Genomic DNA, 17395 nt, shown 5'->3' with positions numbered 1-17395 from the left:
GGCCTTCAAGAGACTCACTTCAGATCAAAAGGCACAGACTGAAAGCAAAGGGATGGGAAAAAGGTATTTCATGAAAATGGAAACAAACAACAAAAAAAAGCTGAAGTAGCAATATTTATATCAGACAAAATAGACTCTAAAATGAAGGCTCTAACAAGAGACAAAGAAGGACCCAGTAATCCCACTTCTGGGTATTTATTAGAAGAAACCCTAAACGCTACTTCGAGGGGACGTGTGCACCCATATGTTCATTGCAGCACTGTTTACAATGGCCAAGGTGTCGAGGCAGCCTGGGTGTCTGTTGATAGCAGAATGGATAAAGAGGAGGTGGTACGTACATACAATAGAATATTGTGTATATGCATATACAACAGAATATTGCTCAGCCAGGGAGGGGAATGGGTTCTTGCCATCCGCAGTGGCATTGATGGACCTGGAGGGTATTGTGCTGAGTGAAGTGTCAGACAAAGACAGATGCAATGTGATTTCGCTTATATGTGGAACCTAAAAAACAAAATAAACAAACAAAACAGAAACAAACAAATATATCCAACACTAGATGATGTCAAAGAAAAGAGCTCCTAAAATTGTAACAGTAGTAGTATTAAACAAAATTGACTCTAATTTCTTTATATCAACCAATATCCTGTCAGTGTTCAAATTACCCCTTGTCAGTAAAGTTTTAAATGAAAGCCCGAGCCAGGCAGAGAAAGGCCAAAAAGCATTAGAACCTCGCTTCCTGGAGCTGCCACAGGCCCGGAGAACACTTTTCTTTGCTTTAGATAGGGGCTCAGAGCCAGGTGATCTAGAATTCTTGCACAAGCATCACCATTAAACTTTCCAGGAAAACAGGTGCCCTTCCCCCAGGCAGCTTCTAGGTCTGCCTCTGCCAAAGCTGCCTAAAAAATGACAAATCAAACAGCAGCTGAGCAAACAAAGCCTCCTGTAAGCGTTTAAAATATTTGAGCCAGGCTGCCATTTTCCTAGAGCAGATCCAAAAGGACTTCCTGGGACCACCGTGCCCTCCTGGCTCCGCCTCGGTCCCACGGCTGAGGCCGCATCACTCCCACCTGTGGCTGACTCCAGGTACTTCCTGCTACACCCTGGACTCTGGCCACTCAACTCAGTAGGGGGCATGGAAGAGGCGAGAAGGTGCAGCTCCTCAGAACCAGGCTACAGGAGCGGGTACTGGCACAGTGAATTTGGAACTCCTGAAAAACTAGAGGTGGTAACCTCTGCCCACTTATTTTTGGACTATTTTTAGACCACTGGCCTGACTCCCCATCTTGAATAACGCAGGCTCCCAACCTTGACCTTGACTTCTGGTGTCTGACCTCCCACCCTACACTGAACCCTGGGGCCCCGTCTTAGTCCCAGATCTGGTTACCAGCCCACTTCTTTCCTGGTCCCTGAAATAACAGTAGCCACCATTGACTGAACTGGCACAGGACAAACACAGCTGTATNCACCAAATGCCACCACTGCCTGTCTGATTGATACTGTTTTCTGTGCAGAACACTAATAAAAATCTAGTCCGTGGATCCAAATCTAGCAGGTTGTCTGTCTCAAGGGTAATCTAAACCCTATCATTTTCATACAATTTCAGCCTTGCTGCCTCCTAAAGATACCTTCTCCAACATTGCTTTTAAACCTAAAATTAGCACTCAGTTTTCCAGGCACACAGCCTGCTCATTACCCCAGCCCTCAGCCTCCTCCCGTTTTCTCGGAACTTGGGGGCAGACAGGTATGAGCAACCAGCCTACTTGCATTTCATTACCAAGTCTGAATCCCCAGGACACCCAGCATGGCACTGCCTCCCTCTTGCTACTACCATCCTTACGTAGGAGAACGCAGAGAGCCTGGGAGCCAAGAGAGGGACATGGGATATTTTCAGAGAAAACAAAGTCTCCATAGTCAGGCCTGACACAATGATCCTTGCACCCCAAATGTGCAAAAGTCAGGCTGTTTCAGAATGAAGTATATTGCGATCTAACAGTTCTATGTCTCATTTTCAACAATGTAAACATGCAATTAAAATCCACAAGCAAAGAGAATGGACCCTCTAACCTTCTTTTTAAAGCTTGGCTTCTGAAACAGACAGACCCGTGAGTGTTACCTAGAGTACAGAGCTGCCTCCATTGCCTGTTCTCGTATTAAGAGCTAGAGCAGAATTAAGGGATCTTTCGTTGGTGCTTCAGGCTATCGGTGAGTCTGATACTATGCTCTACACCCACAAAGAAGTCCATCCATCAGAGTCATCTCATCCATTGGCATGATTTTGGTTACTATATGCTGGCAGTTACCTCCTTGTCCAAGGACCTGGAGGCCATCTCAGACCCTTCCCTCTTCCTCAATCCTAACATCCACTCAATCAAAAACTCCTGTTGACTTTTCCAGAGTGATTTCTCTGGAATGTGGCTCCTTTTCTCCATTCCTGTGATGCTGACTTAATTAGTGTTGGCCATAACCACCTCTGGATTATATCGCTTTCATGCCTCCTGTCTTGCCTCCCTTCACACAGCTGCCAGGACGATCTGTACAAAGGACATGTCACTTATCACGTCCCTCCCCTCCATAAAACTCTGCTGGCTTCTCACTGACCTCAGAATCAAGTTCAAATCCCTTCATGTTGAGCAAGGCCCTTAGTGACCGGCCTAGGCCTTCCACTCCTTGAGCATTCCGTGCTGGAGCAGGCCTCTGCACTGCGGCTGGAGCTAATCTCCCTGGTCTTTTTACACTTGTCTCTTGGCTATTTTCCAGGAAGCGTCCTGATCCTGGAAGGCCATGCGAAGAGCCCTTTTTTGTTCCTAGAGCAACACGCTTACCCTTAGCAAAGCACCAACTACCCAGATCATGTCACTCTACTCAAAACCTGCAATAGTTTTCTGTCTCACTCGGGATAAAATATTAAAAGTCCTCATTAACATTGTCTTCTGGGCCTGACTGCACTTCCCTGTGCTACCCTGAGTTTACTTATAAATGGCAGCAGTTTCCCACCCACGCCAGTTTTATGAAGCAGCTCCCACTGTGTGGCAGTGGGATTTCTGGTCCTCAGGTCTAGCAACAGTGACGGTTTTGAGGCCAATGTGGATCCCATGTCCCTTCAGCAGGGAATACCCCGAAAAACAGGAGACTACAGGTTGAGAATGGAAGGAGTAGAAATAAAGAACTATGAAGAAAGAGGGGTCTGAGATGTGTACAAACAGAGCCCATGGGACAGGTTTCAGCGGCAGGGACTGGAGAGAGTCAGTGATCCCAGAGCTACACACTTAAAAAGGCAGTCAGCATACGCGTACGGACGGTGGATCGGACACTGGACAGAGACACGCCTTGGAGTGCGTGTGAATGGTTGCTGGATCTGCACTACAGCAAAATGAATTGGTAAGTGGTTCATGGAAAGTGCTAAAGGGAGGGGGCCTGAAAGGATGGCAGATAGACAACAGAAGGCAACCCCTTGGTTACTAATGTATCCCAATAATAGCTAAGATTTGCGCGCTGACTCAGTGCTAAGCACTAGGTTAGGAGCAGGGGGTACAGTCTGGGTAAGGCTGCCAGCACCCTGTTCTCAGGGAGTGTATGTGTGTGTGTGGGTGTGTATATACATGTGTGTATACATATACCTTTGTGGGTGTATGTGTATTACATACACACGTGTCTATATATATATATATGTTCCTCATTATTGATTTTCTGGACCTGAGTCTCTCATCTGGTCTCCACAGCCAGGACCCTCATCTGACTTCGAGGCTGCCCTCCGATGAATGGGTTGGAAGCACCCACACTCTGATTCTCCTTCTCAAAAGGCTTCAGTGACCCTCTGCTCTTCCAAATCACAGAATCCAGCCATACCGCCCCCAGGAGTCCGCCAACGGTATTTTATATTTCTTCAGGAGTCAAAACTGCTCTGAATTTCTCCCGTGCTTCTTTTCTACTCCCAAGGCTGTGCTCATGCCCCCGCCTCTTCTGGGCATGCTCCCCTAGCCCCAGCCCTGCCCTACCTGCCGACCCGTTTCCTTCTCTTTTCAGCTCTACATAAAAAAACAGCTTATTTAACAAAATCTTTTTTTTTTAATTTAAACTTGTTTAACCTTTTCCTTATCTGATCCACACCCAGTTCCAAAGCACCTTGTAATGCTCTACAGCACTGCTCACATCTTGCCAAATATCACAGCTTTATATATTAGGCTTGCCCCTTATGTTTGAGTGGAAACTCTAAAACTAAGCATGCAAAAACTAAGCCATTCCCCTTTTCGTACCAGTGTAGGTTGCTTTTTTTTTTTTTGAACAATGTGAGCAATCTATCAGTATTTTGTTGACATGAACTCCATATAAAACTTAGCCCCTGGATCTTTGACGTCTGTCTGCTCCGACACAACACGCAGGTGTGGGGAGGGAAGCTGCTGCCTGTGNGTCAACATGGGTCATCTGACCTAAGCACAGGGCTGTCCTTACCCTATGATATTCTAGAAGACACGGAAAGCTCCAGTCATATGATTCTGTGAGAGAATTCTGAATAAAGCTTTTTCCTTGTAGAAAAACAAAAACTTTGCATTTTTTTAATGGTGAGACTTCACTTTTTCTCTCATTGAATTTGAGGACTATGTTGACACAGGACTACGATGTTTAAATGTTACGTCACAATAAACACAAGGAAGTGTATCCATACAATGATATATTATTCAACAATAAAAAGGAATGAAATCCTGGTACCTGCTACAATGATGAACCTTAAAAACATGATGCTGAGTGAAAGGAGCCAGTCACAAAAGGCCACATACTGTATGGTTCCATTTATATGCAGTGTTCAAAATAGGCAAATCCATGGAGACAGAAAGTAGATTTAATGGTTGCCAGGGACTGGTGTGTAGGGGGATGGGGAGCGACTGCTAATGGGTGTGGTTTCTTTTTGGGGTGATGAGAATGTTCGGGAGTTGGACAGAGGTGATGGTTGCAAGCACACGGTGAATGTTTAAATGCCACAGAATTGGACACTTGAAATGGTAAAAATGGTGAATTTTATATTATGTGTATTTTATCCCAACAACAAAATAAGTTATCTCACCATGAGTTGCTTTTGTTTGGTTTTGTTTCTCTAGCACTTGAAGAGGGATGGAAGATACACTATAAATCACCTGCAGGCCTGGAAGGGAAGTTCTGATTCTCTCACCCACGTGGCCTGTACACTGAGCAGGCCTGAGACGGCCCGATGTGTGTCCTGGGTAACAAATGTGGCCCTTGTGCTGAGCAAGCCAGGGGTGTCTGGCTGAGCTTCACAGGTCCCACCCTTGGCTCACAGCGTCCTGNGTTGTCCTATTAGATCCTCACAACAATCCCAGGATTCGTGTGATCAACACGTATTTGTCGGAAAGCCTCTACGTGCCAGGCACTGCTCAGGTGTTGGGGATTCACCGTGAGCAAAACAGGCAAACATCCCTCCCTTCAAGGAGCTTCCACTAAGGGCTGTGTGCCCTCGGAGGTGGCGATCATTATTCCCACTTACAGGTGAAACATCTGAGGCTCAGAGATACTAAGCAATTTGCTTGACATCCTACAGCTGGTAAATGGCGCAGCAGGGATTCAGTTTCTGATCTGCATGGCTCTAAAGTCCACGTGTTTTTAAACACACCGCACGGCAGCCGTACGTGATCCCTGGTGGAACCGGCAGCTCGGCTCCAGGAGGACTGAGTGGATGATGTAGGGCGTAAATGTGCTTTCACACCTTTATGTTTTACATATTGTATGTGGTACAGGTGAGACCTCGCTTTCCTCAGCTTGAAAACACATCCAGACTCCTCTATGGTGAACCGTCTATATTAAAATGGAAACCTATTGCTGCCATGTACAAAAATGGGGACAACGTGTTGCTTTCCCTGAGTTTTTAAATGTCTTTATGAAAAAGGCCTATTCTTTCTGAAAACAGGAACAAATTGGAATGGGGAGGGTTGTGGCAAAGGACATTTTATGGCATTTAAAATAATACGTGGGTGTTTGCTTTATGCTATCCCTAAATTTGTTACTTCTGATATTAACTGCATTTGCTTTATAAAGTACGCTTACTAAAGTTTGCATGTGTTGATGGTGTCCTGACAGGACACAAAATAGAATGTGTTCTGGCTTTCAAGGTGTAAGCAGGTGGAAGATACGAGTATAAAGTAGCTCATGGTGGGTTTGCCTTGTGAATTACAATATCTTTGCTAAACTCAAGAGTTCAGCAAGTAGTGCTAGGTACTGAGTGCCTATGATACGCCTAGTACTGACCTAGGGGCAGACTCCCTGTACCTGCTCAGTAGCTGCCTGCTGTTATTAGTGTACATTATTATATGACCCAACCCAGCCAGTTGGTAAATAATCATTCATTCCTGTTTCTTTTTGAGAACCTTTCCTTCTAATGATAAAAGTAATAAATGCTCTGCAGAGATTTTTGAGAGAACACAGACTCATACACAAAAGGAAACAGAATTCACCCATCGCACCCCCAGATAACCCATCTTTCCTTAGTCTTGACCTGAGAGCCCGTGAGTGAACACGCACACACAGGGCTTTCTTTTCTGCAGCTGGGACCACACTACTGTTATATATGTAGCTGGCTGTTCTCATGTCACCTTACCTGTCTTCTCATTCAACATGCTAGAAAAAGGACTTTTAGCTGCGAACCCGCCACTGTAGAAATGTGCTCGACTTCCAGGTCCCAGCACCCTTCCCCTCTTGCTCACAGCGGTCTCTAGAGGGTCCAGGCTGGATATCTCATTGCCGACAGCAACCTGACAGTGATCGTTTTTTCCCCTTTTATTGCAAGAAAGGAAAGGGCAGTTTGGGGAAGGAGTATATGGCCCTGGAGATCCCAGCTCCAAACCATGGCAGGCTCCTAAGAACAACAGTATGTGGGGAAAAGCCACCCTGGCGTAGGGGACTGGTTCACCGGGAGCTTTCCGGGGATCTTTAGTTACGCTAATTCTAGAAGATTTCAAAGGCAAAGAGGCAGCAGATTCAGTGTCAAATAAAGCTTCGGTTGGTAATCACTGCTAGAGAGGGCTGAGGCCTTCACGGTCCCCCTTTGGCTTCAATACCCCATGGCAGCTTCCGGCCATTTCCCTCCGCTCAGATGCTGAGTGAGGGTGTCTTATGCCCCTGGGCTCCTATGAAATTTGATAAAGGCCTCTAACAAGCGCTGGCAGGCTTTCCTTGCCAAGTCCCAGCCACTGAGCGCACAATCTGCCTCCAGCACATCACTGCAAGCCTTTTCCCTTTTGTTCCCGCCACCCCTCCCACCTCACAGCTGTGAAAAAAGACACACATTTAAATAACCGTCTGAATGGCCCTTTGGAAGTATGAGTGGCAGGTCCTGCCACACCTCTCTCCCTTACAGACCAAGTCAGTCTATTGCAAAGGCTGCCTCGGTTCTTCACTGAAGCTCTGTGTTACTGCTCGCAGGTGCAAACCAGCAAGGAGGGAGAATCAAGTTTTTTTAAATTATTCGAAGACAAAGGTATGGTTTTGCATACTGTTAAGCAGAGACAAATGTATTACTATCCTAATAGCTTCGATAATGCAAAAGCCTTCTCCTTGTCCCAGTGGCCACGGTCAACCCTGGGTAAATGTCCCCAATCCCTTATTAGTGACACTAATCAAAGCACCAGTGTCAAGGGACTCTAAGTGAGTGACAGTATTTAAGATTTTTTAAGCCTCTCATTATTCCAAATGCACCAGTAAACATGCAAATTCCCTTTTCCAGAAGTAGGGTAATATGCAATTGTACTAAGCCCCCTTCCACCTAGCCCTCCCCTCACCCCTGCATTTTTCTCTTTTAACTATAGCAAACACAAAACTCTGAAAAAGGCTCCCGTGGGATTTCAGACACCGTTCCATTTTCCATGATTTCTTTCACAGATTAACATGTTTTTCTATATGACAGGAGCTCCTGCATCCTAGAGGTGGTGGGCAAGTCTCCCAGTGGAAGCCACAGCTGATGTTTCCCAACGCTTTGGAAAGGCTGCCTCGCCCATGAATCATGCAACCCTTAGACTACCAGGAGAAACATTATCTCACGCAAGTTGCCTGAACACAAACAAAGACTGGCCAGCAGTAAGGAGGGGACAGAACAGCAAGGGGCCACAATATGCTTCTCATGGTAATTTCCCTCCAGCATTTTCAAAAGTTACCCCCGGAAGAGGCAGGAAGAAATATAAGGCACCATGGTGTCCTCCTACTTCAGAGTTTTGCTTTTCATGGTAAATCAATGATTATCAAGCTAGTTTTCCCTTTTGTTTTTCAATAGTGGTTTCTGCCTTAGGATGTTTAAGCTTGAACAGCGACATCAAAAAATAATGCTACACAATTTTACAAATCTACATTTTAAATAAACACACATGCTCTGGCCATGACCCTACTGTAAGGCTTTGCCTGGGCAACCCAACTCCAAAGAATTTATCAGCTGGGCAGAGACACATGTATTTCTTTCCTCTCGTGTAGCTAATGCTCTGTGACTGTGATGGGAAAACAGAAATCACAGGCTCTCCAGGAGTTTCTTCTCTCTTCTTGGACATGACCAAGGGGTCAAAGCAAATGGGGAAACAAAAGTTCGGCAAAATTCTGCTGCATTTCAAACATCAAATCCATTCTATGTTCTTTAGATTTTTAAAAAGCTACATCCTGTAACCAAAGCAACAACAATAATTTCCTTATAAGTGGACCAATGTACCATGCAGGCAACTTTTATATTGTTGCTGGATTTTAAAGGATGAGATAAGGGAATAGAGCTCCAAAGACAGGGGAATAAAGGGCAAGAAAAACAGGGGAACAAGATGGCGGGGATTGTCTGGCTTTTGGTTCAAGCCTCTCCCAAATATCAGCCCTTCTTCCGGTTCCACTCCCACGTTCTTAGAAAAAGACAAAAATGCACATTAGAGAAGAGGCAGAGACCAGGAGGAGAGAGGTGAGAAGTGGGAGGAAGAAACCAACAAACTTTTACTGGGATCTAATCCCCAGATCTCAACCAGCTCAGTTGATGCCTGCTGGGATGCTTTTCACTACAGACGCTCTGACATATCACAAAAGTGCGCGCTCCCTGCAAACATTACATATGGTGAAAACTGTTATGCTGGTCCATGAGCATGGATGTCTGAAATCCTGAACACTGGTTATGAAGAGGTGTAACCCTATTTACCCAGATATTCACGCATGTGTGCCTGTATCCATTCATTCATTCATTCATTCATTCATTCATTCATTCATTCAATGAGCGGAGTGCCTGGTGTGAGCCATGCATTAGGGACAGAAAAGACAACAAACCATACAATGTGGACCCTGCTCAAATAAAAACAAAATTAGAAACTGATAACTGCTATGAAGGAGGGTTTTAAAAGGATGTTATAAATGTCAGTTTGGGGTGCAAAGAAATGATGCTCCCAGGAAGTGACACCTGAGCTGAGAGAAGCAGAAAGAGTTACCAGGCAGAAGGATCAGCGATGCTCAAGTCCTACAGTAGGAGACACGGGGAGGGGGCACAGTACGAGGTCTCAGAGGTAGGCAGGGGCCAGATCATGCCTGAGAGAGGGATGGGAAGTCCTTGAAAAGTGACGCAAGGGAGGGACATAATCTGAAGCAAGACCACCGGCTGACCAGAGGAAGGCTAAATGCAGCCGGCTGTCTTGTAGGACAAACTTGTAGATGTTGACAAACTTTTTCCATCAATGGCTAGACAATAAATATTTTAGGCATTGTGGGCCAAGAGTCAAAATCATGGAAATACTATTTTATATATATATATATGTTACAAATAAGAAAATACTATATAACAAAAAAGAAAACACGTTTCTACACATTTTTTATTGATGAAATAAATTCAAAATATACTAATAATTGAGTATAATTTTAAAAATATACATCATCTAGTGAGAAGAATGGAAATTTTTTTTTGTGGGGGGTGATATAAGTTGTTCAACTGGTATTCTGCCACTGTACCATGAAAGCAGCCATTACAATATGCAAATGAATGAGCATGGCTGAGGTCCAATAAAACTTTACTTAAGGACCAAAATTCGAATTTCACATAATTTGCGCATGTCACAAAGTATTTTTCTTCAACCACTTGAAAATGTCAGAAACCATTCTTAGCTCAAAGGCTACACAAAAACTGGACTGTGGGCTCTGCTGTAGTTTGTCAAGGTGGTCCAAGGTCCCGCATTCTGTGGTCCAAGGTCCCGCATTCTGGATGTGTGTGATTGTTTGCTTAGGTGTACATTCATTTATGACAGATTACTACAGGGTGATGGTATGTGTTTCTTCCTGGATCACAGCAAAAGACTTGTGATATAAGGTCATTTCATTATAGGTGACACTAAGTTTAATCCATTTTAAAGGCACATTTTCCCCTTTGTAATTAGAAGTAATCTGTGGGTGATATTTAGGATCGTGTGAGCATCCTGTTCCCCAAAAACCTTTCACGAAGTGGTTTTAGCTTTAATGGATGACCCTGGCCTGAGTCAATCATTACACTGGAAATTACAAAATAATCTTGATATGGTTTTCAATAGCTACCTAGCATACCATTTTGTGGATTACATAATAATTTATCTATTGACTCACCTGGTATTAAAATTTTACATTTCCTTTTCTTTCTTTTTTGGTTGGTATTACAATTAATGCTTTAATTAATATTCTATGGCTAAATATTTCTGTACATCTATAATTAGTTACTTAAAGAAAATTACTTGAAGTGAAATTGGGTCATAGAGTATACCCATTTTTTAAAAGGGTTTTGATCTATATTAATACTTGTGTTTTAGGAAATTATACCAGTTTTTGCTCTTATTAAGAGTGCTTGGTTCCTAATACTCCAGCCAACATTTAAAAAGTATCATCACCAAATTGATAGATGAAAATCGTTTCTCATTATTTTAATTTGTGTTTATTCAATTGTAGTGAGATTGAAACATTTGTATTTCTTCCACCTGGTCATATCCTATGCCCATTTTTCTATTCATCCTTTCCATATTAACCTATAAGAGCTCTTTATACACTAAGGACATTAATTCTTCACTTTTAATATGCATTATATTTTCCCAGATTGTAGAAAAATGTTTTTGAAAATATTAAATTTTACATGGTTATTTTTATTCTAAATTGATCTGATCCTCCATGAGATAGATGGTAAAAAAACATTAGGAATGAAAGAGGGAATGCAAAAAAGACAGATGTATTTTGGAGTCTGGTCAATCTGGTGCAGTAGGTAAACACTGTGCTTACTTTCTCTCGTGACCACATCAAAATTACAACTAAACTACAAAATAGCCATCATTGAGAATCGCCTAAAATCTTGTTGGACTGAAGCCCTATAACTAAGACTTGCAGAAGAAGCCACCTCAAGACTGGTAGGAGGGGCAGAGATGCAGAGCGAGCTGGTCCTACACCCCGATTGACCATTAAAGATTGGGAGGGATATTTCGGCTGTGGAGGTCCCTCCCATACCACCCCCACTCCCCCCAAGAGGAATGAGAGGTCCCAGCCCCACCCCAGCACAGGGTTCCAGTGCTGGGGAGAGAAGTCCCCATAATTTCTGGTTGTGAAAACCAGTGGAGATTGTGACTGAGTGAGACGGAGGGTGGCTGCACTCCCAGGTGCTCCTCTTAAAGGGACCATGTGGACTTACCCACCAACGGAATCACTCGCACTGAGCTCCAGCACTGGGGCAGCAGCTGGAGAGGAGGCAGGAACATATGGTGGGGAATTGAGTTGTCTAGCTTGGGATGGGGGCTGGAGAGACAGCTTTTTCCTGGACAGAGAAGCTGGCGGAGGCCATTGTTCCTTTGTTGAGCCCTCCCCTTCCTGGCATGCAGACGCAGGTATAGGCCAATCTGAGTCTCCATCAAGCTGGCTGACACCATTCATTCGCCACGCCCTGGTGATTCTGAGACCACGCCCTGCCCAACTTCAGGCACACCCAAGCCTCTTCCAGTGCTTTTTCGTACAAACTGCCTGCCTTATCTCATGCTGCAGACTTTCCTAGGGTCTCTCAAAAGTTCACAGGACTCAGACAAGTAGTTTCTGGCTTGAGCATGTCCTATACCTCTGGCTGAGCAGCCCTAAGCCTGGCACTAACGCAGCCAGCCTTGGTTCATGGCTTGGCCTCTCAAGGCACTTCCAGTCATAGCACAGGTGGCAGCCATCTGCAGATTTCTTTGTGGCTCCTGCTGGATGGCCCTGGGTTGGGCACAGGTTGTGGCTGAACTCGACCTACAGCGGATCCCCTCCAAGGTGGTCCTAGGGCTGGCATGCCCAGTGCCGAGCTTCGAAACGAGCTGGACCATCACCCAGCCGCCTCCAAGGATGACACACCCAAGGGGCGGATGGAGCAGGCACCAGAGTCTTGCTGAGGCAGATCCGGCTCTGTAGGGTCAGCCTGTGCACAACAATTCCTCCACTGTAGTCGAGGCCAGTCCTCATAACCAGTGAGCCCGAGGGTCAGTCCCTCCCATTGTTGTGCAAATATCAACCAAGGTTCAACTATAAGAGGAGTGCACAGACAACCCACACAAGGGACACACCTGGAGGGCATGGCTCAGGTGATCAGAAAGACTGTGCCACTGAACCCCACAGCACACCTACTCCATAAGGTCACTCTACTAAGACTGGAAGACATAGCAGCCCTAGCTAATACATAGAAAAAACTACAGGGAGGCAGCCAAAATGGGGAGACAAGGAAACGTCCCAAATAAAAGAACAAAACAAGGTTCCAGGAAAAGAACTATACAGAATGGAGACAAGCAATCTGCCAGATGCAGAGTTCCAAACACTGGTTATAAGGATGCTCAATGATCTCAGAAAGAACATCGACAAAGAAATAGGAAACATAGAAATGGAGATAGAAAACATGATAAAGAACCAGTTAGAAATAAAGGGTACAATAACAGAAATGAAGAATGTATTACAGCGAATCAACAGTAGATTAGATGAAGCAGAGGATCCAACCAGCGATGTAGAAGATAAGGTAGCAGAAAACACCCAACCAGAACAGCAAAAAGAATCCAAAAGATTGAGAGTTTAAGGGGCCTTCGGGACAATATCAAGCATACCAACATTCGCATTATAGGGGTACCAGAAGGAGAAGAGTGAGAGCAAGGAATTGAAAACCTATTTGAAGAAATAATAACAGAAAACTTCCCTAATCTGGCAAAGGAAATAGATATACAGGCCCTGGAGGCACAGAGAGTCCCAAACAAAATGAACCTGAAGAGGCCAACACCAAATTACATCATAACTAAAATGCCAAAGGTTAAAAACAGAGAGAGAATCTTAAAAGTAGCAAGAGAAAAGCAGTTAGTTACCTCAAGGGAGCCCCCATGAGACTGTCAGCTGATTTCTCAACAGAGACTTTGCAGGCCAGAAGGGCTTGGCAGGAAATATTGGGTTGGCGGAAACATCATGACATATTTTTTCTGTTTTTCATTGCAAAAATGCATCATGACTTTTCCGACAACCCAATCAATATTCAAAGTGGTGAAAAGAAAGGACGTACAACCAAAATTACTCTACCCAGCAAAGTTATCATTTAAACTTGAAGGAGAAATAAAGAGCTTCCTGGACAAGAAAAAGCTAAAGGAGTTCATCACCACCAAACCAGTATTACAAGGAATCTTAGAGGGGCATTTTTAAGATGGGAGGGGGTTAGGGGTAGGTGAAAAGTGCAAGAGATTAAGAAGTACAAATTGGTTGTTACACAGCGGTCAGGGGGATGTAAAGTATAGGGAATACAATCAATAATATGGTAATAACTACGTATAGTGCCAGGTGGTACTAGTCAGGGGGATCACTTCCTAAATTATATAGATGTCTAACCACTATGATATACACTTGAAACTAACATCAAATAATATTGAATGTCAACTCTAATTGAAAAATTTTAAAAGTGGGGAAAAGATCAATAATATTTCGATAGTGTGGTACAGTGTCAGATGGTTGCGGGGCTTATTATTGTGATCACTTCTTTAGTATAGGGAATAAAATCAATAATGTAATAACACTGTATAGTGTTAGGTGGGTACTGTTGAATAATTATGATGTACAGCTGAAACTAATATTAACAATAATAATATTGTATGCTAGCTGTATTTTAATTAAAAATCTTGTAAAAAACAAAAAATAATTAATCAAATGTCGAATTATTTTTGTTTGTCATGAATTTAAGCATCTTTCAAGAAAGAATTCCCTAATGAAATTAAAAATTTTATTATCAGCATTCAAAATGTTCTTCTGATCTATGCTATTTATTACATATATTATATAGCTGATTTCATTATTTTTAATCCATCAACCCATATCCACTTTCCAAAATCAGCACAGTTATAAATGTATTTTTAATTAACACTATGGCATAATGCAATTTTTAATTAACAGCATGATATCATGCATTTCATTTAGTTCTCATAAACCATTTAAGATCTAACTTTTCACTAGAATAAATTGCATTGCTGTGCACATCCTTGGATAAATTCTTCCGGTTTCCTCTAGGGTTAAAGTCTTAAGTCAGTCTCAAAAATAAAACTACGTGATTACAAGAGAAAAAAGTATGATACATTCAGGCTTATTGTTTTCTGCCGGAGAACACTCTAGAAAGACTCATTCAACACTGAGTCGCCAGTATTTGGGTGTCACCAGAAAAATTTTAAAAAGGGCTGATTTCCCCCAATCCCCAAGACTATGGGTTTTGATAAGTTATTCTGGCTAAGTTTATGGGTGTATTGTGGTATTAATTGGAGGGTATTATGAGTTGTGCTTCTTTGGTGCTAGCAAGTCTGTGTAAGATCCATATGACTGTTTCATGTATGTTTCTTCACTTAGAAACTGTTCGTCTCCTTTATACCCTGTGGGGTCAAATTCAGCAGTGGAACTTCAATACCTACCCCTGCTCTTCCTATATACTATTAGAGAGCTTTCAGGTGTACTACACCTTATGTGCTTTCTCTCCAAGCAAGTGTATGTCCTTGGCACTTCAGAGATGGTTGGCATGCAAAGCAAACGTCATAGCAGGTAACATGCCAGATACGCTCTCACTTTCACCATGGCCTGTGGCTAAGCAGCCGGGTCTTAGGCCCTCCCTTCATAACCACTTCTCCCCATGATCACATCATCCATGCATCTGAGGAGTGCGCCCCTAGGGAGGATGGCAGGTGAGGCTCAATACCTGGGCTTAGCAGACTTGGCTCTTATCATCCCTAGGCAGCCCTGCCTCTGCGTGTCATGTCGCCATGGCATCCGTATCTTTTATCTTCCATTGAAAACAGGGACTGCGGGTTTCATGCTAAGCCTTGCTCTTTGAAGTGGTTCATGGAGTAGAGAATGGGGGTGTAAGAATACTCCAGGTTTTCCACAGATGAAAGGTTCACTGTAAGCATTAAGCACCAACATCCTTCTAAAACAAAGGGGGATGATTTTGCCTCCCAGGGGACATTTAGCAATGCCTGGGGAGATTTTGATTGTCACAGTTGCGGAGGAGGGTGCTACTGGCATCTAGTGGGCATCGGCCAGAGATGTTGCTAACATCCTACAATGCACAGAAAAGCCCTCCCTGGCTTCAGATGTCAGTGGTGCCCAGGTTGAGAATTCCTGCTCTAAAACAAAAATATCCACCCTCTGTGCCTCTACTAAACTGAAACCAAACCATTAAACCAAGAGAGAGTATCGGCAACACACATTGAAATAGACTGAATTCAGTCTCGCGCAGATAGGGACATTTCATTTAGAGCTTTATATTTCCTGATGGCATTGCACATGACACTTCCCTGACTTGGGCCGAGAAGCAGGCAGCTTAAGCCCAGGCTATCATTATCACCATCCGATTACACACTGGAACTTGGCTCTGCAGCGTGTCGCATTGGCTGTGCACGTCAGCATGGGCTCTTATCAGAGGTTTCCAGTAAGGTGGGAGACTTGGGAAGCCTGTATTGAGCAGCAGGAAGTAGAGGAGAAATTACGTAGACATTTGTAGACAGACAACCCCAAGGTAGAGGAATGGGAAGACAAATACCTGGTCAGGCTCATGTGGAATCAGACACTGGAGCTGCCGGAGCCAGCTGCCTGATGCCCCGTCAAGGGGGCTGGCTGGCGGGGTGGAGGCTGGTTTTGAACATTGAACACTTTCTGGTCAAGTGTATTCAAAGCAGCTTATGCTGGACAGTGAATCAGACAGAAAAACAGGTCTTACCGGGGGTGCTGATGGTGGGGGAGGGGGAGCCCCCAGAGGCGGGGGAGGTGGAGGCAGAGGAGGAGGTGGTGGTGGCGGTGGCACTGGCATATGTCACAGCGTTGGTGTCTCTTGCCTGTGAATATCCGAAGAGAATGGCTTCTGCGCTGAAAAGGAGAAAAGGGATAGGTTTAAACTTGGATGTCTTTATTCATGAACAGGAAATACATGTCATGCAGACATATGGGTATTATAGTTTCCTTCCTTCCTTCCTTCCTTCCTTCCTTCCTTCCTTCCTAACTTCCTTCCTTCCTTCATAACTTCCTTCCTAACTTCCTTCCTTCCTTCCTTCCTTCCTTCCTTCCTTCCTTCCTTCCTTCCTTCCAATAAACACTGAGTGTCCACTGTAAGGCAGGCATTGTGTTAAGTGCTGGAGACTGAAACAGTAGCCAGATTCTGTAGAGAACTAAGTGATGAAACCGATAAAATATAGCTATTTGTGTCTCAGTATTAACAGGGTATAAAAACACATAAATAATAACACCTCATTCCATAATGATTTTTCCAAATAACTGATTTCTACCTCATTAGCATTATAATAACTTGGAGTTGTATTATTTCTGATGCAATTTGAAAATATTCTGTATGTACCACCATTTTCCTTCGCAGAGCAAATGGAATGAAGGTTAACCTTTTCTGAATGTTGCAGGCTCCACGTGACTCGTGACCTTGAACGAGGCTTACAAAGGGCATTAGTCAGTTTCCTGCTTCCTGCCCTACTGACCTCTTACTTTTCTTGCTGCTCCTCTGTTGTTTCCATACAATCAGCTGGGTGGGGACATGACACTTCTCTTCTGCAAAGACTTCAGATCTGGTATTTGCTACACAAAGGGTTTGTTGGCATGAGTCTTCAAATACAGTTATGTTTCAAACAGTTAATATTTTAGGTTGTCTGGTCTCCAAATAAATGTATTTCTCTGGGGAGCAGGTGTGTGACCACGTGCATGTGTTTGTATGTGTCTGTGTGTCTTAGGATCCATATCAAGACACATTGCAAAGGCTTAAAACCTGTATTTAGAACAACCCCACCATTTACAAGAAGGAGGAAAATCTATATGAGAATCTAAAAACAACTTAAGCAGAAACAGGAATAAACATCACACTTAGGCAGGGGTGAATTTGTGTTGCTTTTGTCTCGTTAGTCACTGGAAGGTCAGA

The 17395-nt window shown here is 43.8% G+C and overlaps 1 protein-coding gene across 1 annotated transcript in view; it reads right to left on the bottom strand.

Annotated features, from left to right (window-relative positions):
- Positions 1–17395, bottom strand: part of WIPF3 (WAS/WASL interacting protein family member 3) — an 80356-nt gene that overhangs the window by 45108 nt on the left and 17853 nt on the right. The window contains exons 2-3 of the mRNA XM_019639876.1: positions 16199–16344; positions 5063–5263 (exon numbers count right to left, since the gene is read on the bottom strand). Of these exons, the coding sequence (XP_019495421.1) occupies positions 5063–5263; positions 16199–16344 (347 nt within the window). The remainder of the gene's footprint in view (positions 1–5062; positions 5264–16198; positions 16345–17395) is intronic.

This window comes from Hipposideros armiger, unplaced genomic scaffold (assembly GCF_001890085.2).
Source record: "Hipposideros armiger isolate ML-2016 unplaced genomic scaffold, ASM189008v1 scaffold_47, whole genome shotgun sequence".
In the NCBI taxonomy this organism is placed as follows: Eukaryota; Metazoa; Chordata; class Mammalia; order Chiroptera; family Hipposideridae; genus Hipposideros; species Hipposideros armiger.
This window is presented reverse-complemented; position numbering and strand designations above follow the sequence as displayed.